We start from the raw sequence: 27,621 nt of genomic DNA on the forward strand, positions 1-27,621 counted from the left end.
AGAGTGTGAACAAGATTAGGAAGTAGAACTGATTTAAGTTCTCTTAAGAGCAAGGGGCAACAAATACAACCTCAGAAAATGAAAATCTGAACCATGAGGGAAATTTGGAAAATACAGTTTCACAAAACAAGCTGGGTTTTTTTTGTAGCGGACAAGTCTCAGTTGCTGACTCACTGCTATCTGGATTTATTGGAATGCATCAATCACATTCTCAGTATCAGCATTTCAGCCTTCTGCAAAGGGTGAGGCATGTCTGAAAGGTTCAGGTTTCCCACAAAGAGCTGAGGAGTTGCTTCCTCATGCAGCCCAGAGCTGATAGAAGAAGAGGGCAGTCAGGCAGAACCAGCTGGGCAGGCCTGGGAGAAGAGGCTTTGGCAAACACAGTCACTGTAAGGTGCAGCTCCCCTCAGAACCCCAGGATGGACAAAGCACCCATGCAGTGAAGAGTTAAATGCAAAATGCAGCAAAAATGACTGTAACAAGTGAAACATGAACTTCCTCCCTGACTGACCAGAGACTAACTGTGGAAAGAAGAACAGTCAAGGTCAGGAAAAATATTCTGACACTTTCCAACCAGAAGGATGAAACAGGGGGAGAAAGCTTGGGAGGGCACCAAGGGACCCCCATTGCTGTGTTGTAGTGAGGAAAGGCAAAACCCCAAAGGCCAGCCCACAGAGCCAGCCAGAAGGCAACTGCAGGCTTAGGTCATGTTGGACACATTTCCTGTAGAAATCAAACAGCTGCAGAAGCAGGGCTGAGCACAAAGATCCAGTGCCCACGAGCCACCTGAGCAGCAGAGCTGTCTGTCTGCTTCAGAGACCCGAGCTGGGCACCTTCCCTGCACAGGCTGCCCTTGGGTGTCCCAGGGATGGCAGAGGGGAAGGGCCCTCAGAGCCTGCAGGCATGGGCAGCTCCCCAGCGGGTCAGCCACATCCCCACAATATACTATTATGCAATATAATATAATAATATAAAGATAATATATAATATTTATATAGTAATATATAATATATAATATATAATATATAATATATAACATATAATATATATATATAGTAGTATTATGCCATATATACTATACCATATATACTAGTGTATATATATATATATATATACTATATATATATATATTATATATGTTCCCATCTCCTTGGGAAGGGCTTCCCCACTGCACATCCATCCCACTGGGCTGGACCCCCCAGCTGCTGCCTCCCATCAGCCACAGCTTTGTGCAGGGCATGTGCTTCCCATTCCAGACCAACACACACTTCACAGATCAGAGGTAAAAGACTTTATTATCCCATGGGTTTTTCCTAAGAAGTAAGATTCCCACCAGACAAAATATACAAAGCATCTTATGTTTTCTTTCTACAACTGCATTCTCACCCTATGGAACAGTGAGCACATGAGCTGACCCCAAAGAACCAAGGTTTGTCCTTACAGCTGCGGGACTGCACAGGTAGCACATCCAACGACCAGGAACATCATGCAGAACCAGAGGGGAGGGCAAGAGGCCTGTGTGGTACCTGAGTGCAGGCTCAGGCTGCTAGAAATGAAGAGAAATGAGGGCTTAAATTTACCAGTTACTTGCATGAAGTGAAGCAATTCTCTGATCCACTTCTTGTCATCCTCTTGGCAATTAAAGGCTGGGGCTAGCAGCAAGTTATTGCTGGGAAAACACAATGCTAGAAAAGTAAATACCCATCTGGCAGTGGGAAACTTTCCACACCAACCTGCAAGAAGTGCACCTAATTCTTCATTTTACATCAAGCTTAAAGCAGAATGAAACCAAAGTGTCCTCCTCTACTTGACAGAAATTAATATTCATAGCTATGTTTATATAAAATAATAAATACTCAGCCTCTAATGATATACTAATTCCTATTGCATTACATGACCATCCTGAGATCCTGTTTTGTTTTCACATAATTAACCCATAAAATTAACACTCAGAAGTTTAAAATATATTAACTTTGCATTTTGGTTGTGCTGAGTTAATGATTGTACTTGCATTTACTTTATCCTTCTTCCAGAACAACAGGCTCATATCAACAGATGGTGAACAGGTCCAGATTTGCTGGAAACCAATTAACAAGAATGTGCCAAGTTGAAACTCACCCCATTCTTTCAAGCCAAAAAACTGCCTGCATTTCAAGAACCTAATTAGTTTTAACTACATTTATGGAACGGAGGGAAGAATATTTAATTACTCTGCAATTCTTCTGTCTGATGATCAATAGAAATGCAGTTTTGTTCAAACAATTTCTCTGCAGTATATTGATCAGCTGAATCTTGCCTTCTGTCAGTATCTGTACTCCACTGGTGCCTGCAGATAATGTGATACACAGCTGGATTACAGTGATTACTATCAAAACAGCTTTCACTGGAGGAGTTACACAAGAATACACACTGTTAAAAGATTTGAAAAACCTTCTTCTTGACTTGCCAGTAACTACCAGTTCTGCTGCTGGCACCTCCTTCCCTCTGCTGAGCTCTCAAACTGCCCTGTCTGTAGCCTCACAACTATTCCTTTCCTAAGTGCACCTGGTTTAGGTCATTCTATCAGCCCAGAAATGGAAATCCTCCTCTTGTGCATACATCCTCTGTCCCAGTGCCATGGCAGCCTCAGAGCAATATCCCAGCCAGGAAAAGAGCACCTATTTCCAGCATTTCTATTTCTCTGCCATCCCTTCTACCCAAACCTGCTTCCAAAGGAGATTTCCATTCTGTTATGTGGAAGAAGCTGCATCTACCCCCAGTTATCTTTGAGCACTGTGTAAATTTAAGCCCAACCAATGTCTTGGGTAGGTAGCAGGGAAGAAAGGGCCACAAAGGACCCCAGAGGTTAGAGCTGCACAAGCTGGGGGGAGTATAAAAAGTAGCCAGATTACCATGTCTAAAGAGGGGGCTGAGAGCATGTGTGTGCAAGCAAAGCCAAGGAAGGTTACATCTGGAGAGTGCTTCATGACTTTTGGCAGATAACAGTTTCGACCACAAAAGTGTTTTCAAAGTGACGAATGCGATGACAGTTCCCAGCCTCACGTCGACTGATACCTAGAAGAGATTGAAAGAGAGGAGAGAGGTGAATCAGCAAATGAGAATCTGTAAGAACCAAAGCAAGGAGGGGAAGGGAAGCAGAGGAGATGCAACTTCTGAACACTGAAATGGGGGGACAACATAGCCCATATGGAAAGCAGCCTTATCTGGTCTTTGGAAGAATTAACAACCTCCTCTAGGATACAGTCCTGCAGTAAGAGCTGCCATGGGCTGAAGGAATCCCTGGCAACAGCTGGTTTCAGCTGACAGCATCTCAGCGTTATCTCAGGGACCAGAAAGCCTCAAGAAACCAGCAGAAGTCACAGGTTTCTGGATGCAGCCAAGAAGTGTTTAAAACACCTGTTTGTATCCCTGTGTGCCTGATCCTGCTGTGGCCCCAGCCTGGGGCAATGCTTCCCCCTGGGTAACACTTCCCCATGCCCTCCAAATGCAGGTCCTCAGCTCTGAGCAGCTCTGCTGGCAGCTCCTCCCCCCTTACAGCAAACCTGGGTGCCCAATGACTGCCAGGGCTCCATGGCAGTCAGTGCAGCTCCCACTGGAAAGCACCATCAGCTACAGCCATGGGGACCTCTGCACCCTGCAGCTTCCCCAGAGACCCCAACCCCACTGACTGTAGCTCCATGTTCCAGGGAAGCCTTAAGTATATCTTAAAAGCAAATTAATACAAATACTCGTATTAAAGAGTATTTTGCAGCAATGTTACCGTTGCAATATAAGATACATATTGCTAATTTCCATGAAATCATTTTTACACAGTCCAATGTTCCCTCTTCACAACACTTTCCATACTATTATGAACTTAATTAATTAAAGGCAATTTGCAGATCTAATCTGCTCTGAATAGCTGCCACTGAATCGGGTGCCTTCATTAGGGAAATTTTCCAAACAATCCCCAACAGCACTGCTATCAGTTCAGCCCCAGGAGCCCACGTGGAAATGAATTGCTGGCTCCTGCAATCATTTCTGCAGGATTTGTATCAGGCTGATGGATGACACAAACACAGCACTCAGCACCCTTTTGCAGCAGCATCCTGAAGTTGGGCTTGGATTAACTGGATGGGGAAAGGCAAAGCCCCAGAGGAAAACCCAGCACTGGCCATGAAGAGGCCAGCATGGCTGCACCAGTCAGAGAGGGGCTGTGACGTGGGGTGAGGAGGATGAGACAGGGCTGTGATGTGGGGTGAGGAACAGGGGCAGGGCTGTGATGTGGGGTGAGGAAGAGGGGGCAGGGCTGTGATGTGGGGTGAGGAGCAGGGGCAGGGCTGTGATGTGGGGTGAGGAGGATAGGACAGGGCTGTGATGTGGGGTGAGGAGCAGGCAGGTTGTGATGAAGATGAGGATCAGGGGCTGTCAGGGGCTGAGGAGCAGGCAGGTTGTGATGGGGTGAGGAGCAGGGCAGGCTATGAGGGGCTGAGGAGCAGGGGCAGGCTGTGATGAGGATGAGGAGCAGGGGCTGTGAAGAGCTGAGGGCAGGCAGGCTGTGATGAGGAGCAGGATCAGGGGCTGTCAGGGCTAAGGGGCAGGCTGTGATGAGGAGGATGAGGAGCAGGCAGGCTGTGATAAAGAGGAGCAGGAGCAGGGGCTGTGATGAGGAGGATGAGGAGGAGGATGAGGAGCAGGGGCTGTGATGAGGAGGAGGAGGATGAGGAGCAGGCAGGCTGTGATGAGGAGGATGAGGATGAGGAGCAGGCAGGCTGTGAGGAGGAGGAGCAGGAGCAGGGGCTGTGATGAGGAGGATGAGGAGCAGGGGCTGTGATGATGAGGATGAGGAGCAGGGGCTGTGATGAGGAGGAGGAGGATGAGGAGCAGGCAGGCTGTGATGAGGAGGAGGATGAGGAGCAGGAGCAGGGGCTGTGATGAGGATGAGGAGCAGGAGCTGTGAGGAGGAGGATGAGGATGAGGAGCAGGCAGGCTGTGAGGAGGATGAGGAGCAGGAGCTGTGAGGAGGAGGATGAGGATGAGGAGCAGGCAGGCTGTGAGGAGGATGAGGAGCAGGAGCTGTGAGGAAGAGGATGAGGAGCAGGAGCTGTGAGGAGGAGGATGAGGATGAGGAGCAGGGGCTGTGATGAGGAGGAGCAGGAGCAGGGGCTGTGATGAGGAGGAGCAGGAGCAGGGGCTGTGATGAGGATGAGGAGCAGGAGCTGTGAGGAGGAGGAGGATGAGGATGAGGAGCAGGAGCTGTGAGGAGGAGGAGGAGCAGGGGCTGTGATGAGGATGAGGATGAAGAGCAGGGGCTGTGATGAGGAGGATGAGGATGAGGATGAGGAGCAGGAGCAGGGGCTGTGATGAGGATGAGGAGCAGGAGCTGTGAGGAGGAGGATGAGGATGAGGAGCAGGAGCAGGGGCTGAGATGAGGATGAGGAGCAGGAGCTGTGAGAAGGAGGAGGAGGATGAGGAGCAGGCAGGCTCTCACGCCGCCGGGCGCCGCGCCGCCGCAGCCGGTAGGTGTCCTTGCCGCTGCACAGGCGGTAGATGAAGGAGCCCAGCTGCTCCATGTCACTGACGTGCTCCGTGGCGATCATCTCCTCCTGGATGATGTACGTCTGAGGCAGGTATGTCCCTTTCTGAAAGAACAGAGTTTCCACTGGAATAAGGCACAAACAGCCCCTGAACACAACTGTTTCACACACCATGAACACCAAACTGTGGAAAACCCATTCACTGCTGAGGCTCAAGCTCCACTTACTGAGGCCAGTTAGTGTGTGACCTTGTCCTTGCAAGAAACTGTCCCTTGCTACTAGCACAGTGCACACAAACTAGATGAGATCCAAAAATGGAATGTTCACATAAGGGGTGAAGGCAGTGTAGGATCAACCCTGTTATAAACTGACCCAAATTTTAGAGCAGGATGCCCAAAACTGTAACTCTGAGAGTACAACAAAGCCATCTGGAGAGAAATAAAAGCTTAACCAAAATTCCAGGAACTCCACTGAAATGTGCACTCTACATTTACTTCAAAAGGAAAAAACCCAAAACCACCAGCCCAGCTCAGATTTCAACCTTCTCCTCTCCTCTCTGGTCCATTCAGCAGAGCCACAGTGATGTCCTGCCCTTACTGCCCACAGGAATGGGGACTAGAGATGGCCATGGGCAGCACATTCAGAGAAGAACTGAGCTCCCCCCACACCTTCATTGCCCCAGGAATGTCTGGGGCAGTGACATCCCTGCTGTTGGGGCAGAGGCCACCATGAAGGCCAGGGTGATGAGTGAGGTGTCATGGCAGAAAGCTACCAGGGGATGGATAAAGCAAGGTTTCAGTGTGTCCCCCAGAGATGGAGGTCTCATCTTCCCCTGTGGGGAAGAGTTCAGCTCAGCACTGGAGACTCTCTGCAAGCTCATTCCCAGGTGCTCAGGGCATCTTTCATGTTTGGACATCACTGGAGCAACAAACAGCTGTGTAACAAGGGCAGCCTGGGCCAGGGGCACTTGTGAGCAGATGCTAACTAGATCATGAAGCAAAGAATCACTTCTGGTCCCTTTTCCTTAAGAAGAGTCAAAGAAATAAAAGAACTGTCAGACCCTGGGGCCAAGGTAAGCATAACTGTCTCAAGCTGAAAGGTGTAGGTGAGTGTCTGTTCTATCCCCATCTGTCAGAGCTGGGGCAGTTCTCTGCTGTCCATGGGCAGTTTTTTCTTTATCTCTCCCCCAGCCAATCCTCCCTGCAGGAGATCTCTGCTGTCCATGGCCACTGAGTGTCCCTGCAGGGCTGATCCAATTCCAGCATCCCATGGGGAGATGCTGCATTGCCCAGGGCAGGAGCCAAGCATTCCTACCTGGATCCAATGTGAGCCTGGCACAGCCCAGCAGCCTTTGCCCAGTGCATTGCCAGAGGAGCAGCTTCTGCTGCCCTGCATGGCCAGAGGGAGCCCAGGCCCATCTGCAGCAGCCCTGGAGCTGCAGAGGAAAACTCCCCCCTTGTGCAGGATCCCTGCTCCAGCAGAGCCACAGCTGGCACTGCAGGAGGGCTGAGCCCCCATGGGATGGGGCTGTGCCACCCCCCTGGCACACAGGAGGCCAGGCCAGGGCATGGTCTGACTCTGTGACTGTTGGGTTTTTTGTACTATTGTATTTGTATTTTTAATTTTCCTAGTAAACAACTGTTATTCCTATTCCCACATCTTTGCCTGAGAGCCCCTTAATTTCAAAATTATAATAATTCAGAGGGATGAGGTTTACATTTTCCATTTCATTTTCCATTTAGCAGACACCTGTCTTTTCAAACCAAGGCAATAACCAAGGTGAAAAGCAAGCAATAGCAGCACCATTTCAGGTATCACCTCTTCTGTTTCCCAGGTCTGGTTATCTCCACAGAGACACTCCTGGAAACACACTACCTTAACTCAGTGCTATGCTGCTGAGCTGGCACAGCCAGGTAGATCAATAAGGCTGTCCTCTAACACTGCAGGATTAGAGAATTAGTGCCAGTTTGTACTGCACTGACACTTCAGTTCTGCAAGAAATTCCATTATTGATTCTCAGGGGGAGAAGGCAGGGGGGCTGTGAGATACGTGCAGCTCCTGGCAGGGGCTGTCACAGCCACAGCCAGGGCTGGGGCTCAGGATGTGCACACCCCTCTCCTTGGCCTGGAGAGAGGGCTCAGAGAGACAGACATGAGCACACAAGCCAGTTTCTTCAGTGTCTCAGACTGAAATAGCTGTGGCAGGTGAAGGGGGAATCACCACTCCTCCATGGCAGGACTGTAGAATAAGGACAGTACCTTCAAGTCTCTGCCAAGAACTTTCAGCAAGCTAAAGCTCTGAGCATCTTGTGTTCTGCAGGAGATGTGGATGGTCCATCATTTAACTGGGTCACCTCCAGGCTCCTGCTGCTGCAGGATCCCTCCATCCTTTTGTGTCAGACACTGATGCAGGCCTGGTCACTGGACTGTCACACCTGTGCAGAATAAAGCCTGAAAGAAGCAGGCACAGGGCATGTGGCAGCCACTCTGCAAAGGGGCACCCTGGCACCAGGCTGGTCAGGAGGAAAGAGCAAAGGAGGTTCCCCAACTCCCTGTGTGGCCCCAGTCTGCTGGAGCAAACCACTGGTGTTAATTGCTGGACTGTGATTTGATTCTAGAAACAGGAATGTAGTCACTGAACAGATCCAAAAATGAACTTTCTGTTGGGAATAATTCTCATTCATTAGGGACTTGACTGCATTCAGAGATGCAGAGAAGAAAAAAGTCTCCAAGTCCAAGGACCAATAAAGCTCACCCAGCATCCAAAAGGCAGCAGTTTTGAGCAGCAGGGCAAGTCATAAGGTCACAAAGATCCTCCCTGTAGCAGGAATAAACTTGAGCTTTCTGCCTGATCAGCAAGGCCACCCCTTCCACATGTGGCCATGAAGATGACAGGCCCATAGGATCACAGTTAATTCAGCTGGGGAGGGACCTCAGGACTTTATCCCACCTGGTCTTGAAATCTTCAAGAATTTCAAGGAGACAGCACAACCTTCCTGGGTACCCTGTTCCACTGCTTCCCTGTCCTCATGGTGGAAAGCTTTTTCTGAGCCCAAAACCAAGCTAACCATTTTAAAACAATGTCTCTAAGGTACAGGTTAAAGCCTCCAGAGACAGATTGGACACTACTGAACCATCTCAATAATCAGGAGGTCATTCAAACTCACACCTGCTTTGGGCTCCTCACATATGACCACATATGTGCTTCTGTAAGCATAAGCACATCCCCTTTTTAAATTCAATGACAATGCATCATTTTCACTGACTGTGAGTTTATATCTGTTATTTTAGGATGTGACCAGCATTCCCAATCTCTCAGGTGTTTTCTCTCAGCTTGTGCAATCCTGCCTTTTCCATTTCCCTCTGCCCCAGGGACTGGTCACTGCCAGGGTCAGGAGCTGTGACAGGCCTGGATGAGTTTTAAGTAAATGTGTGTTGTACCCCAGTGGGGTTCCCAGCACATTTGTCAGACAGTCACAGTGCATGGAATTGTGAGGACTGCAAGGAAACAAACTGGGAGTCTGACAGGGACTGGAGGTCAGGCTCTCTCCAGGCACAACTGTTTATCTCTGAGTTCACACTGCAAAGTTCACCATGCTGCACATAGTAGGAAGCGAGCAAAGAGAATTTAAGAAAGAGTAAGAATTAAATTGTCTTTTTTCCCTCTTTCTTTTAAACAGACCCTCACAGGAGTGATAAAAGACCCAAGCTCAGTGCCTTGATTTACCTGCAGAAGACTGAGACAGATATGTACCTTTTGCAGTCTGAAAAATCCTGTGCTTTTTTCCTGCTGTGAAGATTAATAGTATTCTATTTTAGGATGACTGCTTTCAGCAGCACAGGCTTCTGAACTGAACAAAATCGCTGGTACTAAACCAAATTAATGCTGGCTGTGAGCATAACTGCATGAGCCCAAGCCTGGTGCTGCAGCCAAGAAGAGAGGGCAGGACAGATTCCCCCAAAAAGGTGAGTGTTGAAGGCCCATTCCTCCCCAAGGGACACAGTGCAAAACTCAGAAGGGAAAGGAAGGAATTCTTTCTTTTTTCCCTTGATTCCTACAGTCAGTGAGCACCAGAGGGAAGGAACCTGCTGCTTCTCTGTGTCTCCCTGGTCAGGCTGATCATCGTGCCAGCATTACTGTGCTGTCTGCACAATCAGTACTTCAGCTAAACCTGCTGAAGCCTTCACTCTACGTGGAGACTCAGGGCCAAGGCTCACTTGCCCAGACACAGCAGTTCTGATTTGCCAGGAGCTGCCAGCCAGGAGCCCACTCAAGGAAAGCATGCAGAAGCAGCAGGGCTGCAGCTGTACCTTCACATTGACCAGCAGCTCCCACAGGTTGCGGGGAGGCATCACGATGGTGGTGTTGAGCTCGATGACGTAGCACTTGTCCAGTGTAATGTCATGATACGCTGTCAGACCCTGCATGCCAAGCACAGGAGTGACACAAGTGAACCCTCTGCAATGAACCCTGACTGGGAAAATGGCTGAGGAGAGGGAATTCGGGGAAGACAGGGCACTGTGTTAAACAAACCTCCCTACCAAGCAAGCAGAGCAGGTTGGAAAAGCCCAGAGAGGGCCCCGGGCAGGAGGGCAGCTCAGGAATAGATCCTGTGCAAACAGTGACAGTGCTAGGCCATGACCACAGAGCTGTGCACCCAGCTCAGCCCCATGCCTGCCCCCACAGGCCCCAGGAGCTCCTTACTCGCTGGAAATCGTGGATGATGTCCGCAGGGTCGCTCCCTCCAAACTGGGGCACTGGGACATTGATTTGCTCGTAGTTCTCCTCAATGTAGATCTTGACATCCTCGTGCAGCTCCAGCTGCCCTTTGAAGGGCGAGTACAGCGAGTCTTCGTACAGGACACCGCAGTGGAACACGCTCTCACGGGGCAGCTGTGGGGTACAACACAGTCCAGGCAGGGCTGCACCACCACCCCCCAACAGCCACAGCAAACATGGCAGGAGTGTACCCCTGCTGGCTAAAACACTCATCAGATGCTTGAGGATATTTTAAGATCAAGCTTTTTAGCAGAAAACATTCTTGATGAACTTAGTGCAAACTACCCTTGTGAAATGAACACATCTCACTTCATGCTAGCCAGGTGTAGCCATGATATTTTCTGAAAAATCCTTTCCTTAGGATTTTTCCTCCTGAGAAGCTGAGAGGCCTCAGGAACAAAATGTAACCAATGGTTATCTGCTGCTGTGGAATGCAACAGGTGCATCTGGGATTGGGCTCATGGGGTTGTTTTTAATTGATGGCCAATCACAGTCAGCTGGCTCAGACTCTCTGTCCCAGACACAAGCCTTTGTTATCATTCTTTCTTTTTCTATTCTTAGCCAGCCTTCTGATGAAATCCTTTCTTCTATTTTTTTAGTATAGTTTTAATGTAATATATATATCATAAAATAATAAATCAGCCTTCTGAAACATAGAGTCAGATCCTCGTCTCTTCCCTCATCCTCACACCCCTGTGAACACTGTCACAAGCCAGATCCAAAGGGAATAAAGAATTCCCTGCTGGCTTTTATGAGGAGTAATTCAGAGAGGCAAACTGACTGCCTGCAAGCTCTTGTATTTCCTCACTAGGCTGTTCATATCCCTCCATAGCCATGGCTCCCAGTATCTGGATTTTTCTACAGGAGGCATAGAAAAAATGGTGTATTTTCTAGGAGGCATAGAAGCTTGGGCTGAGCAGAGAATCATTTCTAGAGGCCCCTGTAGCTTGGAGTGGCAAATGCAGCAAAACAAAGTGGATTCACCTCCCAGCCAAACAGGAGCTGCTGTTCTCTGAGCAGCCTGGGAGGTGTCCCTGCCAGGACCTCCCTTGGGGACAGGGCTGCTTCTCCTAGGGAAGTGCCTCCACCAAAAGCCCAGGGACAGGTGCCCTCACCTGGGACAGGGCTGTGTGAGAGGGGAGCAGCCCTGGGGCTGTCGCACCTTCCAGATCAGGTGTGAATGAGAATGGATGATAAAGCACTGATGATTTCTTGAAACAAAACTGCAAATTAATTTGACAGCAAGAAAATTTATGGAGAAAAGGAGTATATAAAAAGACTCTTCTGCTGAGTGGACAAGTGCTGGCTGCAGAGGTGAAGGCAGCAGCAGTCCTGGGAGAACTCATTCACTAATAACCACTCCACAGCACAACGAGGGCTCCAGTGCAAATCAGTGCTCTGGGATTTCTTGGCTAAACACTCAGCAAGCCAGAGCTCAGCAGTTTCCTCCTCAAAAAGCAGCTCTGCCCTGTCTCATTCCCTGTGTCCTGACCCTCCACAGTGCTGCCAGCCCAGTGCCTTGGCCAGGCCGGGCCAGGCTTTGCAAAGACAATGTGGAAGAAAAGGTGCTGAATTTAATGGAGGTTGAGCGCTCGCTTTCTACATCATTTCCCACTTTGTTCTTACTTCTCTGCTTGCTTTATTAATAGCAGCACCTATTTTTGTCACACCTACAGTTTTTCTGAGCTAGAGCCTACAAAACCTACTGCAAAAAGCTGTTCCCTTGCCTGTACCCCCCTGCTCTCTCCAGGCTTGCTCTCCCCTCACAAGCCATGCTTTCAGGCTGCTGTACCCCATGCAATGTGGTTTAGAAGGTACAACTGGCAGGATATTTTTATGCAGTTAATAAGAAAGCAAAACAAAGCCATAAGGGAAGGAGAGGGTTTCTGGAAGGCCCTTCCTGGCATTGGGAATGGAGGTCAGCCTGAGCCTACCACTTAAGAAATGCCTCAGCTGCAGTGCCCAGCAACCTGGCTCCTGAGTTAGCACAGTGCAGGGCAACAAAAACCAGCAGCACCTCCCTCAAAGGTGGTCTGGCTGCTCGGGCTGATGGAGCCAGAAGTGCTTCCCAAGTCTCTCCTACCTGGGTGATGAAGAAGTATCTGTAGACGTACATCGATGCAAAGACCAGCCCCAGCAGCAGCACGAGCAGGCCCATGGTCAGGTAGCACACCCCGCTGAGCGACGAGCGGCGGCCCTGCGCCGCGGGGCCCGGCTCCTCCTGGGGACAGACACCGACCTCAGAGGCTGCTCCGGGCCACCAGCAACCTGCTGGGCCCTCAGAGACTGCTCTGGGCCACCAGCAACCTGCTGAACCCATCCAAGGCTGCTCCAGGCCACCAGCAACCTGCTGGGCCCTCAGAGACTGCTCTGGGTCACCAGCAACCTGCTGAACCCATCCAAGGGTGCTCCAGGCCACCAGCAACCTGCTGTCCCCTCAAAGAGTGCTCCAGGCCACCAGCAACCTGCTGTCCCCTCAAAGAGTGCTCCGGGACACCAGCAACCTGCTGAACCCATCCAAGGGTGATCCAGGCCACCAGCAACCTGCTGTCCCCTCAGAGGCTGCTCCAGGCCACCAGCAACCTGCTGAACCCATCCAAGGGTGCTCTGGGCCACCAGCAACCTGCTGGCCCATCCAAAGAAGTTGTGTTGTGCCCTGAACAGGCACCACCCTCCAAAGCTGCTTCACACCTGGCAACAGTAAAACACTTGCGCATTTTGCCTCCCTTACCCCATATACATAAACTATATACATTAAATACCTATATATTTATATGTATTGAAAAAAAAAGTGTCTGTGTGTGTTTGTGTGAACATACACAGACATATGTATCATAAGCTTCCCACCAATTGTTCAGAACAAAGACAAGCTTTGTTTCAGTGGGAGGTAAAGACTGACCAAAAATAAAAAATAAGATGAGGAACTCAGTTCTTGGTTACTGAATGTAACAGCATTTATGTATTTATAGTCAAAATTTTTAGTTGAAATGCTGCTACTCACGGCAGAATTTCTCATTGGAAATTTTTGTGATGGGAATTACTGGTACCTCCTGGCCCTGCTGGGGTGAGCTGACACAAACAGATGTGCTGATCTCAGCTTCATCTTCAAGCACATTGCAGCACAGCTCCAAAGCAAAATGGACAGAGCATCAGAAGAAAACAGACCTGTCCTCTTCAGAGTGCTGCCCCATCTATACAGACAGCTCAGCTTGTCACAGCCCTGACAACAGAGGGCAGTGCAAAGGCAGGGTTACCTCCCAGAGACAGCTCATCCCAACCTATGATGCTCTTGTTTTTACTACCAAAATAACCCTTCAAATGTTAAGCAGAATGATGTAAGGCCTTTCAGAAGCAGATGAAAGAAGCTGGTTCAGAGATGCCCCAGTTTCCACACAGAAGAGCTGAAAGCTGCCCTCAGCTGAGCAGGCAGGCTGGGGAGAGAGGCACCAGGGAGGGCTCTTGCAGATTAACTCCCTCTGTGCAGTTTCAGATCTGATGTGTTTGACTACAGACACTCTCCACAGCTGCTTGGAGACTGCCACGAATGGGAGAGTGACTGGAAAGCAAACATCAGCCTCTCATTTCTAAGGTTCCTCACCTCTTAAAGGAAGAGATGCTTCTGCAGAATAACGTGGCCAAGACCCACAGGGTGCTGCCAGTGCTGAAGCCCCAACAGGACAGGCCTCTGTGCCCCTGCCACCCTCTGGTGGCATCAGACCAGCTCTGCCCTGCCCAGCTGGCAGCAAACACCTCTTTCCCCTTTCCATACCTTGCAGCAGCCCTTGCAAGAGCAGCAGTTCAGTGCCAGGCTTGGAGGCATCATTCCTGTCCCAGCCTGGGACACCCCAGCATCACTGAGGCACCCATGGGGACCCTGCCAGGTGGGGATTCCCTGCTCCTGCCCTGCACCTGAGCTCCTCTAAGATGCAGGAACAGGGGCAGAGCCAGGAGCCTGCAGCCCCTCTCCTACCTGCTCTACTCCCAGCCAACAGGGACTCCTCCAGATAGTGACTTTTTTATTCCTAGCCACATTCAACCTGATAACTGCCAAGACCAAATTGTTTGGGGGAGTTACAATTCCAGCACATTTCCAGGAGAAATTAATCTACATTTATTTCTGTTTCATCCCAGCTGCTGAAAGACCCACAGCACCTCGATTCACCTCCTTCCTGCACTGAAGGATCACTGCAATCAGTTTGCTGCTGCTGCTCCTCCAGCAACTAAAGGGATGAGCAAGCTAAAAAATATTGCATTTTTCCTCTCCTTCTGCAGACAATGGGCAGCAACTCTGACAAGCCACAAAGAACAGAAAAAAAGAAATCACATTACTAGAGGAAGTTTAAAGGCTCTCTGACATGAACCGCTAGGACAAGGAAGTCATGCTAGATGTCAAGTGTTTCACAAAAACAGCTTTCCCCAGCCACTTGTCATTACAGGGAGAGTGCAGACAGTGGGGGTGAAGAGGAAGGAGAAGATCTCCTGACACTGAAGCAAGGCTGAGAAAATGCTTAATGCTCTGCCAGTGAACCATACCCAAAGGGTGCCAGGTTGCTGTGGTGGTTAATTGTTGAAGATTGCAATGCAAGATGTTTTCAATTGCCATCTGTATGGCAGATTACCTTTGTCAAGTGGGCAGTTTGCCTTATCTCTCTCTTTGAGTGACCACAATCACACATAACAGCTATTGAATGTCCCTGCATGGCTGATAAGAACTACAGCATCCCATTGGGAGATGCGAGCCCAGAGGGAGGAGCCAAGCATTCCTACCCAGATATAATCCAGAGGTTTGGAGACACCAGCACGGCTTCTCCACTGGATTCCCAGAGGAACAGCAGCTGCCTCTCCTTCCCCTGGATCTTCAGAGGCAGAATCCATCCTTCTCTACAGGATCCCTGCTCCAGCAGAACCAGCCCTGACACTGCAGGAGGGCTGAGCCACAATTCCAATGGGACTGCTGCCAACAGCCTGACCCACAGGGTGTCAGGCTGGGTTCTGACTCTGTCAGTGTTGTTCCAGTGCACTGCATTGTTTATTTTATCCTTTTATTGTTTCCTTCCCTATTAAAGAACTGTTATTCCTGCTCCCATATTTTTGCCTGAGAGCCCCTTAATTTAAAATTTATAGCAATTGGGAGGGGTGAGGAGGGTTTACATTCTCCATTTCAGGGGAGGCTCCTGCCTTCCTTAGCAGACCCCTGTCTTTCCAAACCAAGACATTAATGCAGCACTGCTCCTGCTGGGGGCTGCCAGCGCTGGCTCCAGGGATGCCTGGAGAGAGCCTTCACGAGGACACAGCAACCCAAAGGGCAAACAAATACTCCCACTAAGAGAAAAGCTGTGTTTGAGGAATGGTAGAGAGGGGAAATCAGCCCACAGGGGTTTGCTACTTGCTAGGGCAGCTCTGTCTTCTTTGCATGACCGAAGACACTGTGAGACATCCCACCTCTTGCTGCAAAAGATGGGTTCTGCTCCCTACAAAACACTCCTGGCTTCAGGAAAAATGCCAGAGCTTTGCCCTGAGGGAGAAGGTGGGAGAAGCAAAGCAGAGCTTTTATCTGGAAGAAGTTATTAAACAAACCCCCAAATTCTGAGGGAGGAAAGAAAAAAAATCAACAGCAACCATTCTGAGAGAGCAGCAATTTAGGCAGCGAGGTTAAAAATGCAGCCAGCCAGGCCAAGGGGAACATTTAACACAGCCCTGCAAAATACTGCATAAAAATCACCTGGAAAACCTGACTGAAAATGTGTGTCTCCATCCCCCAGCCCAGCAGATGGACAGGCCACCAGCCTTTATCACTGTGAATAAATGACAATTTAAAAGCAGCTACATCAGTCTGCACCTCAGCTTGGGGCTGGAGGCATCCCCAGCCCAAGGAGAGAGCAGTGCACAGCCTGCTCCAACAGCTCTTCACCCAGGACACCCCATCTGCACCAGCCTGCAAAAGTCCAAGAAGTTTGTTGGACAGGCTGCTGCCCTGCTTGTACCACTGCACACCTCCTGTCCCACAGGACCCCCAGTCCCTGCAGTAGAATTGTTTACAAGCAGGGTACTCTAAAAACCAGAAAATCCATCACAGCTGATTTCCATCTCTTCTTGCCTAGGAATGCCTAGCTCTCCAGCAAGGGGAGAATCAGACTTGGCAGCAGGGTTTTCCTGAAGGGCAGTTCATGTCCTCAAGGTGTGTATTTCCAAAGGACAAAAATCAAAATATTAACACACAAAAATGCTGTACATTCACCAGATATTTAACAATGTTCCAGAGAATTCATTAACCAGGCACACTGCTTGCAACAAGCTCTCCTATTAATTTTCTGCCTTGATCAAGCTTGGGGTTTTTTTGGCCAAGAGGAATGGGAAAGGCTGGGGTTAAAACCATCCCTGGGAAGAGGTAGGGACAGGTATTTCAGCTGAGTAAATGGGCTTTCCTCTTTTTGTTGTTTTAAACACAATATTCCAAGAGTTGGACGTATTTTACACAAAAATGAACATAAGGCCCTTCCTCCCCTCCCTGGGCTGAGCAGAGGACAAACATTTATTTGTTACTCCATGAAAGAACAGAAGGAAAAGCAACAGCAGTGGCAGAAGAGCATCATGTCCATGGTCCAGGCACTATAGATGTGCATGTGGGGAGGATGCACAGACACATCCCCAGCTCTGCAGAGCACCCTGCTGCCTCTCCACACACTGATCCCTTCTTTGCTCTATTCTCCTTGGCAGTGCCACTTTGCTGACCCTACAGAAAGGGCTGGGCCAGCTCCCTTTGCAGGGGACCATTGCAGAAGAGGCAGTGGGTACAGCTCCTTATGCTCTGCAAGCCAAGGGGAAGCCACAGCTCGCTCTTCCCCTGCATGGACAATGGGGGAAAAGCACCCACCTGTCACAAAAAGCACCTGCACATCTTGGTTTTTTGCCTGGCATTGTCCTGCTAATCCTTCATTCCACTGGGACAGTCAGAGGCAGCTCCACACAGAAGCCTGAGCTCCCAGACATGCTGACTCTGACTGCTGTCAGGCATTCAGCCCAGCACCAGCAGCAGACAGGATATTGGAATATAAAAAGGAATTCCTTTCCTCGGATAAAAGGAGGATAACAGGCTCTTCACTATGACTCAGTGCCCTGTCAGCTCACAGGGACAGCACAGCAACAGAGTACAGGCAGCAAATACCCAGATGGGAAAGGATGGAGGCATGATACAGACCATGGGGGAGAAGAGGCTTGAAAGTAGCCTGAGGGGTGGGGAAAAGCCCTAATTCAGTCTTTGTGGATTTTCTTTGGAATTTCAGGTCTTGCTGAGGACATGATGAAAATGGATGGTGTCCTGTTATCCCTGTTTTGTACTGAATGGTTAAGGAACAGTTCTCCTACAAGGGGGTTGGGGGACAGAAACCTGGCTGGGCACAATGTCTGGTTCAAGGTTTGAAAATCAAGTTCAAACAGTGAGTCAGAGCAGGGAACCTCCCAGACACCTGTGGCTGAGCCAACCCCCCCAGCTTCACAGCACTGAGCCTTAGGACACAGCACTGGAGGAGCTGTTCACAAGAACCATGCCTGGGGAGATGCTGCCTTTGGAATTTCTCATTAATACAGGAGAAGGTTATAAAAATAGAAATGTGACATTATTGCTCCTTCATCACCCATGTCTTGCTGAAGATGACAGAAGTGAGAAAATGAAAAGTGTTGTGTCATGCCTTGATCCCTTCCCAAGTCACATAATTGCCTCGGCAGAGATGGACTCAGCCCTGGGCCTTTTTCTGCTCCTGCAGCTTCAGAAACACAGGAGTCCTCCTCAAACCCTGTCCCCTGCATTTCTGAAACACACAGGTTTGAAATCTTTCATTTTAGGTGCAGCAAGGCCTGACAAACTGGGGACAGAGATTGGCAAGTGTCTAAATATACACCCCCAGCAGGAAAAGAAGCGTGGGGTGACTAAAAATAGGAGATGTGATTTTGATGACTGACAAGTGAGGAGAGAAATGCAATGCAAAGGGATGCAGTTTGGAGAGCAGTGCCATCTAAAATATGTCATTGCTCTATGGGACACTGTTCAAGGGAGCAGCAGCCTGAGCTCTCAATGTTTGATGCACTGACATAACTGCAGACACTGCCATGGCTTCCTCAAAGGATGCAGGCTCCAAACTTAAGAAACCCTCATCAGAACAATCTAACTTACCTTGCTGTTCGCTCATTTCTGCTAGCCAAAGGTCAATATGGACTATGGGGAAAGCAAAAACATCAGTTCAAGGTCACTACCTCCAGCACATCAAGTCCCACATTCACAGCAAAATCAGTTACTGCTCTACAAAACATAAGGACTTGCAATAGTGGCACCTCCGCCGACTTCAAGTGGAAAAACCCCACAGCTGATTGCTGGAAAACTGCAGAGCTGCCACTTACAGCAGGTGTAAGCTGGAAGGGACTGAGCTCTCCTCTGATGTGACAGCTCAGCTTTGAGTGTCCCCTCTTGGGGAAGTGACCCCCATGCCTGTACCCAGAGCCTGCTCTCTGTGCTTGTGAAGCAAAGCCCCCACTCACCCACCCAGAGCACTGGCAGCACCCCTACTACTGCAGGGGCTGGGCACTCACTGCTGCTCCCTGCTCCAGGAGAAGCACTGCAGGGTTTGTGCCATCCTCTGTAAGGTGAAACAGGGCAGAGCTGCCTCCCAAAGACAGCCATGTCTGCACTCAGGAATTCCAACACAGGGATGGAATTCCTGTGCTGGAGAGCCCCCAGGGATGGCCAGAGCGAGCTGGGAGGGCAGGCAGGGCCCAGACTGCAGCACCTGCCAAGCTCTGCAGAAGGGAGGTGAGAGACTACACACAGGGAAAAGGCAAAGGAAGACAAGGAGAGGGAGAGGAACAGAGATAAAATATCACAGCAAAGGCATCCTGGCATCCATCAAAGCATCCTAGACACTCCAAAGAAGGTTCCTGTGCCAGATGAACAAAAAATGAGTCCTGTCCTCAAGAGCAGTTTTGCTTGGAGAGAGGAGAGGAAGCAAAATGAGGAGAATACCGGGTGAGCCGGTGGGGGAAGACTGCCTGAGGATCTGCCCTCAGATGAGAGGGGTCAGAGCTCTGCACTGGCAATGAGAGGCCTCTCAAGGCACCCACGCTTGCAAGGAGACTCCTTCCAGGCTGAAGGGCATTTCTGATGCTCTAGGTCAGAAAAGGAAACATGTGCATGCACAGACAGAGAGGAAAACACACACACACACACACATATATATATATACATGGCACACAGTTTCCAAGGCAACCAAAGTCCCTGCTCACAGTCCTTGAGCAGTGCTTGCACTGGCCACCCGACAGCATTTCCACAGAGAACACAACTGATGACTTTTGGACTCAAAGATGCCTGGAAGCAAAGAAAAACCCAAAAGTAAGCCAGTAATTAAGAGACTATCACAGCTGAAAGCAAAAAAGTTGCAATAAATGAATCTACTCACACCTTTGAGTGACACCACAGCATGTGACTAGCAACAAAGCCACCTGCCTCAGGAGTCACTTCACAGTGCTGGAAATTAGAATATCAAAAACAACCACTGGCTAATTAAAACCCCCAGCATTGTTGCTATACCACAAAGACAGCAGGATGTTAAAAATGCAGCCTAGCATGTGGGAGCTCCTAAGCACTCAGTGATCATATTTTCCTTCTCCCTCATTGGCAAGAGAGATATAAATCCCCCTCTTTTCTCCTTTTTTCATCCCTTTATGGAACTAAGGGGCTGTTTCTCCTCCCTCTTTGCACAGGGGTGAGGAATTGATTTCCATATTTTTGTTTTGTTTTGTTTTTTTGGCAGAGGCACAACTTCCAGCTGGAATGATTCCAGCCTCCCTCTCCTTCTCCCAGGAGTACAACCATTCAGAGCATTAGCAGAGCCAACAAAGCCCCTGCTAAAAACAAGACTGTTCTTACCACGCTCACAGCTGAAACCCTGAGCATCATGTTGAACAGAGAGGCAGGCAGAGAGAAAATAAACAGCTGAGACAAAGTGGCAAAAAAATATCCCAACCTGGGCATTTAACAGCCTGACTGCCAAAATACTGGTTCTGATAAACACAGCCTGACTTCCAGGCCACTCACTGCAATGATGAGGAAAATCAGTCCCTATCATGGAGCAATACCACAGCTGAAAGGCTCTGGAGCAGCTGGGCAGATCTCACCTGGGAGAGACAAGGAGCCAGCACAGCCATGTGAAGGCCATGGGTTTTTAGGGGTTTTTTACAAAAGACTCCCTGAAGTGGGAGGTGGCATTAAAAGAATGGGAATCTTCCCCAGGAGAAGAATGGAGGTTAAGCTTTGGCACTGGGTCTCAAACCTCTCTAGAGCACTGATAGGCAAAAGGCAGCTCAAGCAAGAGTGAAGCAGAGCAGCTGCTCTGGGAATAGGGGAAGCTCTTAAACTGAGAGGTTGGCAAATTTAAAGAGAGCCTTAACTCAAAAGTAAAGACATATGCAGGTGGGCAGACACCTGACTCCTTAAAAGACCTCTCACAAATGCCAAAAATACTCAAGAACACTGTGAAACTGAGGTAAGGAAATGCCAACAGCTTTCAGCTTGCTCTTGGTGTAGCTGAGCCTTCCTTCTCCTCCCAGGTGGAGGGAAGAGAAGCTGCTACCAAAGCCAGTCTGTTTGCTTCTACCATCATGCAGGGCTTGGAAGAAGCAAGCCATGAGCCTGGGTCCCCACCAGAGTACTGAGCTGTGCTGTGGGACACACTCCCCTTTTCCCAGACTGCAGTTGTACAACTGCTGCCATGTAAAACAAACCCACCTAGAACCCATGCAAGTGGCCCTGGGCACAAGCCAAGGGAGACAGAGGCTGATTCTGCAAGAGGTGTGAAGGACTGGGTGCTGTGGCAACACATCTGAAAGCAGAAAATGTGACAGGGAAAAGACACATCAAAAGGTTTCACATGATTTCACCTGAAGCTTTTCACCTCTAGTGATGCCTTTGGAGGCTAAGGAAGCACCAGAGCAGAGCAGTAGCTGGGCCCAGGACTCACCTGGACACTGCCACTGGGCTCTCACTGCTTCCCCCATGTCTGGAGAGCTTTTGGGCGTGTACAGTTTAAAATCACAGCACCCACCTCGGAGCTGGCACAGTCAAGGCAGGCAGAGAGGGTCAGATCAGGCATTCTGGATCTCACCAAGAGCAAGGCAAGCACTGCTGATCTGGCTCTGGCCAATGAAGCCAGCACTGTCCCTCCTCACTCTTCCTCTAGATGTGACTGATTCCCAAAAGCTGGCAGAAGGGACACAGCCATGCCCAAGATGTCTAAGAACATCCTGCATTCTGCTGGTTCTGCAGACAAGAGGGACAGTCCCAGCCAGAAACCTGCACTGATCACTGCAAGCAGAGGGGCAGAGTCCAGCATCTCCTGTCATCTTCAAGGAACCAGACTTCAGGTTACAGCATTTGCTTCTTCCCTGAAAATCAGGACTTGCACAGTGCCACACCACAAAATGAAGTCACTGCTCCCTTCTGGAACACTGACAGCTATTATCTTTTCTCCCAGCAACAGTATAGGAAAACTCTGACAGTCAATCCTACATTTGAAAATTCACCACAAAGAAAAGGTGTCTAGTTTAACAACAGCAAGAGAGAGGAGGCAAATTTACCCTTCTCTTTGTTGTTCAAACTGACTTCAAAGGTAGGGCATGGCACCAAGGAAGACAACTCTGAAAAGCAAGTGCAGAGAGATGAGTGAAAAAACCCAGCACCCTCACACTGTCCTCCTTCAAATGGTAACACTGGCATTAAAAAAAAAAAAAAAAAACCCAAACATTCCCACATCACTTGGGAAGAAAATATGCACCTACAAGTGAAGACGCCTTTTTCATCTCCTGTAAACCTGGTAGTGAGCAAACATTTGGTAGCACAAAATCAGGACCTGCAGAGCAGTGCATAAGGACACCTCATCCTCCATCTCCCCAGACCTGGCTGCACTGCTCTGCTGCATGAAGCTCCCTTCTTCTGGGCTTCTGTCCCATACTTACTTTTGGTTCATTTGTACCCTTTGAAACTCTTCTGTTTAAAGATATTTCTTGGTTTTCTGTGTTTAGCCAAAAAAAACCTCACCAGAACTGCTGTGCCCAAAGCAGGTAAACACAACAGGTTCTTCCCACGTGAAGAGCTCCTCCATGCAAAGCTGGGCTGGCTCCAGCTCTGCCCCAGCTTTGGGAGAACACAAACCTCTGCACAGCTATTTCCAGTTCCTCTGGCTCCAGCTCTTCAGTCTACATCTCTTTGGTGAAAGACAGCTACATGTTTCAAAATTCAGTTGCATTTATAATGTTTCTGCCTGGAATAGATAGTCTCTGTCCTAATCCCTCTGCCAGTTTTTAGTCAGATCCTTTGTCACGCTCAGCTGGAATATCAAATATTCATGTCTGGAGTCCAGTAAGACACTGAAGTCTAGTATTTCACTAGAGCAGATCCTGCAAGGGGTCCAGAGACACCTTTTTTTTCCAATTCAAACCTTTTCCTCTGTTTCCAAGGCATCCCCAAACCACAGAGAACCAAAACCAAATGACAGCACTTCTCTTTAAGCTGACAACTCCATATAGGCCACAAAAAGAAATCACCATTTCAGCCCACGTGGTTTTAGGAGGGTTGGGCAAAGACCAGGAATAACCCTCTGTTACAGGAGGCTGCTTCTTAAAATTAGATGAATTAATTCTTAAAATTAGGATCTACCATATTCAAGTCCCTAAGGCTGAACACGGTGAGAACCCGCACAGCTCGAGAGCCTCAAGGCTGGACTCAAGCCTGCAAACATGTCACTGAGCACAATCAATGCACACTGCTGCCAGCAAGCTTTCCCTTCCTCTCTCTGAATTTACAGCTTGCTTTGTGAAAAAGCCTCTTTTTAAAGGACTCTTCCTCACATCCCCTTCCCTTGCCATCTGTCTCCCACCTCCCAGCATTGTGCAAAGGAATTGCTCACAAAACCCAGCAGTGCCCTGGCACAGCAGCACCCACAGGTTGGTGTGACTCTGCTTTATGTGCCCAAAGAGCCACTGCTCCTCCACCTCCCCTGAGCTGGAACCCAGCTCTGCAGCATCCCTGCTCAAGGTGCACCAAAGCCCTGGGAGAGCCACAAGTGGCACTGCTGTCCTGCTGCCACCACAAAGCGCTGATCCTCTTGCGCTTGCTCGGGCAAATGCAAAGCATTTCCAGCCCAGCATGGCCAGCTGAGCATCAGGAAAGGCAGGGGAGCAGGGACAGGGCACCAGCCCCCAGCACTGAGGCACTATCTGCCTGTTTAGGAGCTCCACATCCACAGCAGAGCTGCTCCTCACAGGGGAGATGTTCCTCACAGGGAACAGAGCTTCCTGGCACCAGAGGGGTCCTCAGGAATGTGCTCCCCACGGGTTTCCAGGCTTTGCCCTGCTATTTCTGCCAAGCAGGGCAACCACGCTGGGTGTGGGAGCTGTGGCAACAAGGAGGGGGCTGGGACAGCTCAGCTGTCAGCCAGGAGCTGGGGCACCCAGCAGAGAGAGGTCCTGAGGGGCAGCCACAGAGAGACCACCCAGACACAGAGGGGTTGGATGGATCCAGTGCCAGGCAGCAAGCAGCTCCTTGTGGGAAACTTCTCCATACCAGGAAGGGTGGGATCCAAAGACCACTGAGACTTTGGGAATGCAGATGGGATGAGAGACATCAAATCAAAGCCTGGTATTACTGAAACCAACCAAGAGCAAAACATCAGTCACAGCCTGCAGACAGCATTGTGTGCAGCCTGGAAAGCCCCTTGCAGCCCCCGGGGCTGTGAGGCACTGCCAAGGTGTTCCCAGCAGGATCACCAGGCTGTGGATATGAAGAGAGCTCTCCCAGTCCTGCCTGGCCCGTAAAACCCTCCTCTCCCACCAGCCAGACCTGAGCAAACACTGCCCTGCCTTCGGCACTCATCCTTACAGAGACAAACAGGACAGCATGAGCAGTCCTTTCCCAGAGGCAGGACAAGAGGCTCCTGTGAAGGCAGCCCCTGGATCAGCCAGATGTGTTCCCTGCAAACCCCCTGTCCCCAGAGAGCAGCCTGTGCTGCAGTGTTGGCTGTAAGGCACCATTTCCCAGGCAGCAGCACCGAGTGCCAGGCACAGCCCTCAGCCAGGCCAGAGCCCGCTCTGCACAGAGACAGGGCTGAGAGCTGCCCTCCTCTGCACACTCTCACCTACACCAGGTCAGGCTGCAGCTGCTAACTGAACCCTTTCTCCTCTGGCTCTTGCACTGTCTCTGCCAAATAATGGGCAATTACTAGAGGGATGCACAAGGGATCAAAAAAACCAAAAAAAACCAAAATACCCAACCCACGTTTTGAGTAGAGAGCTCCAGCCATCAGTTTTATTTGCTTCCTGTGGATTTCAACATCCACCACAATCACAAGGAGCACATTTCCCAGTGCAGTTACAGACACAGCCTATGTGTCTATTTATTTCCACTTTAGACTGCAAATATGGAGTTCAATTAAAACTTACTGAATACTATTTTGCATCTGAACAAATATTTCCCAATGAACACAACGGATTATTTTACTGGCTGCATAACCTCAAGCTGCCTTCTGCTCAAGGCTGCTACATCCCCACAGTTCTTACTAAATGACAGGATTGTTTCTTCTATAATCTCTTAAAGTCTTGCAACAGTCTCAAAATTACATGGATTTTTCTGACAGGAGTTTAAATATTCTGCATATTCTTCCTGATTCAAGCCAAGCTGTGCAGGGAGAAACAAGGTTCAGCACATGCAGGCTTGCTGTCACAACTGCTCACCTACTACTTTTCAGGACACATTAGCATTACAGACATCTTCCTGCCTGCTGCATCTTTGCATTCACCAAGCACCTGCCAAAATCCCCAGGCTGCAGAAGCTGCCGCTGAATCATTTCCCAGCTCTGGCTCCTATCACTGGGATTGAAGTTATGAGATCAAAGAGGAAAGGAATGCAGAGCATCTTGTTTGCATGTCACCAATGCCATTTTGCTGTGAGGCAGCTAGAGAAAGACACACACACACAGACAGAAATTATTGGCAGCAGGAGTGTGGCAAAAAAAGCCTGGCTACAGCAAGACCAACGCCACGAGCTGGGTGTGTGACAAAGGTAAAGGTCCAGCTAAGCCCAAGCACAACAAAGAAACCACTGTCATAGTCTGAAAAACACCATCAGGAAGAGGCCACCTGATGTCAGTGGATGTGCTGCTCCCTGGACACCCTCACACTGCACAGATTTGCTGTAACCCATTGCTGCCCTTATTTCATGGATCTTATGTTGATGTTCTTACATGTCTGTCTGCTGGAATCAAGAGACTGCTGAGGAGTCTTTGTTCTAAATTCATGGTTTTAGGTTCCTTTGTAGCTCACAGAGGTGGGCTTAAAAGAACACCAGCATGCCTCCCATGAGTCAGAGGAAGGCCCAAGGCAACATAAAAACCCCAAAATTTATTATTTGCTACCTAAGCCAATTTCATACATCTGGCAGGACCTGAATCAGAGTAATTTTGATTGTTGGGATTGTTGGCAGCACTAATGATAGAAACAAGCTTCTGTCACTTCATTACTTTTTAAACTGCTTTTCTCACAGTGCTCATGAGAAATGGACAGATCCTGCCTCAACTCATGCAGGATCAACAGAAGAACTGAGTTTCTGGCTGTGGAAGGCTGGTTTAATGGCAGGGTGAGCTGGAAGCCCAGTGTGACAGTCAGCTTCCAGGGTTGGACATCAGAGGCAGGAAGAAAACAAGCACCTTAGTTTGTAATTAGGAAATACAGTCAGGAAATCACGGAGAGGTGACAGTCAGCCACGTTCCCCCAGGTCTCTGCAGAGCTCCCTGGTGTGAGATTAACAGATGCAATCATGACAGACTGAGCACAGCCAGACCCTGGCAGCACAGCTGAGAGCTGTGAGCACATTGTGTGTGATGGGAGAGAGATCATCATGGTCTCACTCCCTGAACTCTGCAGAACAGGGCAGTCTCCTGAAGCTCCTGCTGCAAAGCCCTTCTCCAGAGCCATTCCCACTTGTTTGCTGAGGCACATGAGGAGGAACACTCTGCACTGCTGCAGGAACAGAGCAAAACCACAGCTCCCACATTGTTTTTTGAGTCAGAAAGAGACTAGGGTTCAATAAATGATCAGATCACATGCACAGCCTAGGGACTTATGAGGAATACAGAAATGCCATTTAGGACTCGTCCTGTGACACGGGAGTGCTGTAACAAGGCAGCGTGGATGCCGTGGGTCAGGCCCAGCTCAGGATGACACCCTCACACTACACAGTGTGGAATCCACCCAGCAGGTCACCCTCGCAGCAGGGCTGGCAAGTGGGGCTCTCCAGCACCAGAGACTTCACACATACCCAATTCCTGCCAAACACAACAGTGCCTGGTTCACTGTCCGTGCTGGAGAGGGGCACTGCCCGTGCCACCCCCGGCACTGCCCGGCCACGGCTCTCACAGCCCGGGAGTGACCCTCACAGCTGTGCCCAGCCCCAGCGCACCTTCTGCATCGGCTACGGGTGTTCCAGTGCCTTCGCTCCCCTTGTGCCTGACGGGATCCCAACCCTGCAGGCATGAGCTCCCCTCTCCTACCCATCACCTGGAGCCAGCAGAGCAACCCCATATCACCGTGTCAACTCCCATCTGCAAAGCATCTAGAGCTCCGTGCCCTCAGCCCCTTGCTTCCCATCTTGCTCCAGCACCATCTGCTTTCCTCCTCTTGCCTCTTCCCCGTGCCAACCCAAAGCCTTCAGAGATGTTAGGATTTGAAATCCACCCGTGTATGACCAATCCGAAATTACATTCCCGCAGGCTAACCCGCCCGAAGGGATGAGTTCTGCTGCCCCTGTGTGCGCTGGACATTCACTCCCGTGCCCAGGGACGGCTGCTGGCTCCACGGCGCCGCTACCCTGCCCCATCCCCTCCCCGCTCCTCTGAACTCTGGGCGCCCACCAAGCCCCCGAAGCCGCCGGTAAAGCCGGACACCTCTGCCGGTGCCTGTCCGGAGCAGCATCACAGCACCCGCACCCCTCGACCCCCGCCGCCCCTCGCCCCCGCCCCACTCACGGCGCCCGGGGGCAGTAGCACGGCGCCCGCCACCCCATCGCCCCCCGCCGCCTTCTCCTTCTCCTTGTCCGGCTTGAGCGCCGCGGGCGGCTGCTGGACGCCGATCTTCACCATGGCCCCGCTCCGCCGCCACCGCCGGCCCCGGCACCGCCCCGGGGAGGGGCCGCGCCGCGCCCGCCCTCAGCGCCGAGCTCGCCACGGGCACCGGGCGGGCACCGAGCCCTCAGCGCCGAGCCCGCCACGGGCACCGGGCGGGCACCGCGCCC

General features: G+C 50.1%; 1 protein-coding gene across 1 annotated transcript; it reads right to left on the bottom strand.

Moving 5' to 3' along the window:
* Positions 1 to 1,276: 1,276 nt before the first annotated feature.
* ITM2C (integral membrane protein 2C) lies at positions 1,277 to 27,528 on the bottom strand. The gene is made up of 6 exons (XM_071437133.1): positions 27,356 to 27,528; positions 12,379 to 12,516; positions 10,221 to 10,409; positions 9,827 to 9,937; positions 5,471 to 5,621; positions 1,277 to 3,054 (listed from the first exon to the last, which is right to left on the bottom strand). The coding sequence occupies exons 1-6, from the start codon at positions 27,467 to 27,469 to the stop codon at positions 2,963 to 2,965; spliced, it is 795 nt and encodes a 264-aa protein (XP_071293234.1). The 5' UTR covers positions 27,470 to 27,528; the 3' UTR covers positions 1,277 to 2,962.
* Between the last annotated feature and the right edge of the window lie 93 nt (positions 27,529 to 27,621).

The sequence above is a fragment of the Agelaius tricolor genome, unplaced genomic scaffold (assembly GCF_023055355.1).
Source record: "Agelaius tricolor isolate 1412-34295 unplaced genomic scaffold, bAgeTri1.0.p SCAF_12, whole genome shotgun sequence".
Classification (NCBI taxonomy): Eukaryota; Metazoa; Chordata; class Aves; order Passeriformes; family Icteridae; genus Agelaius; species Agelaius tricolor.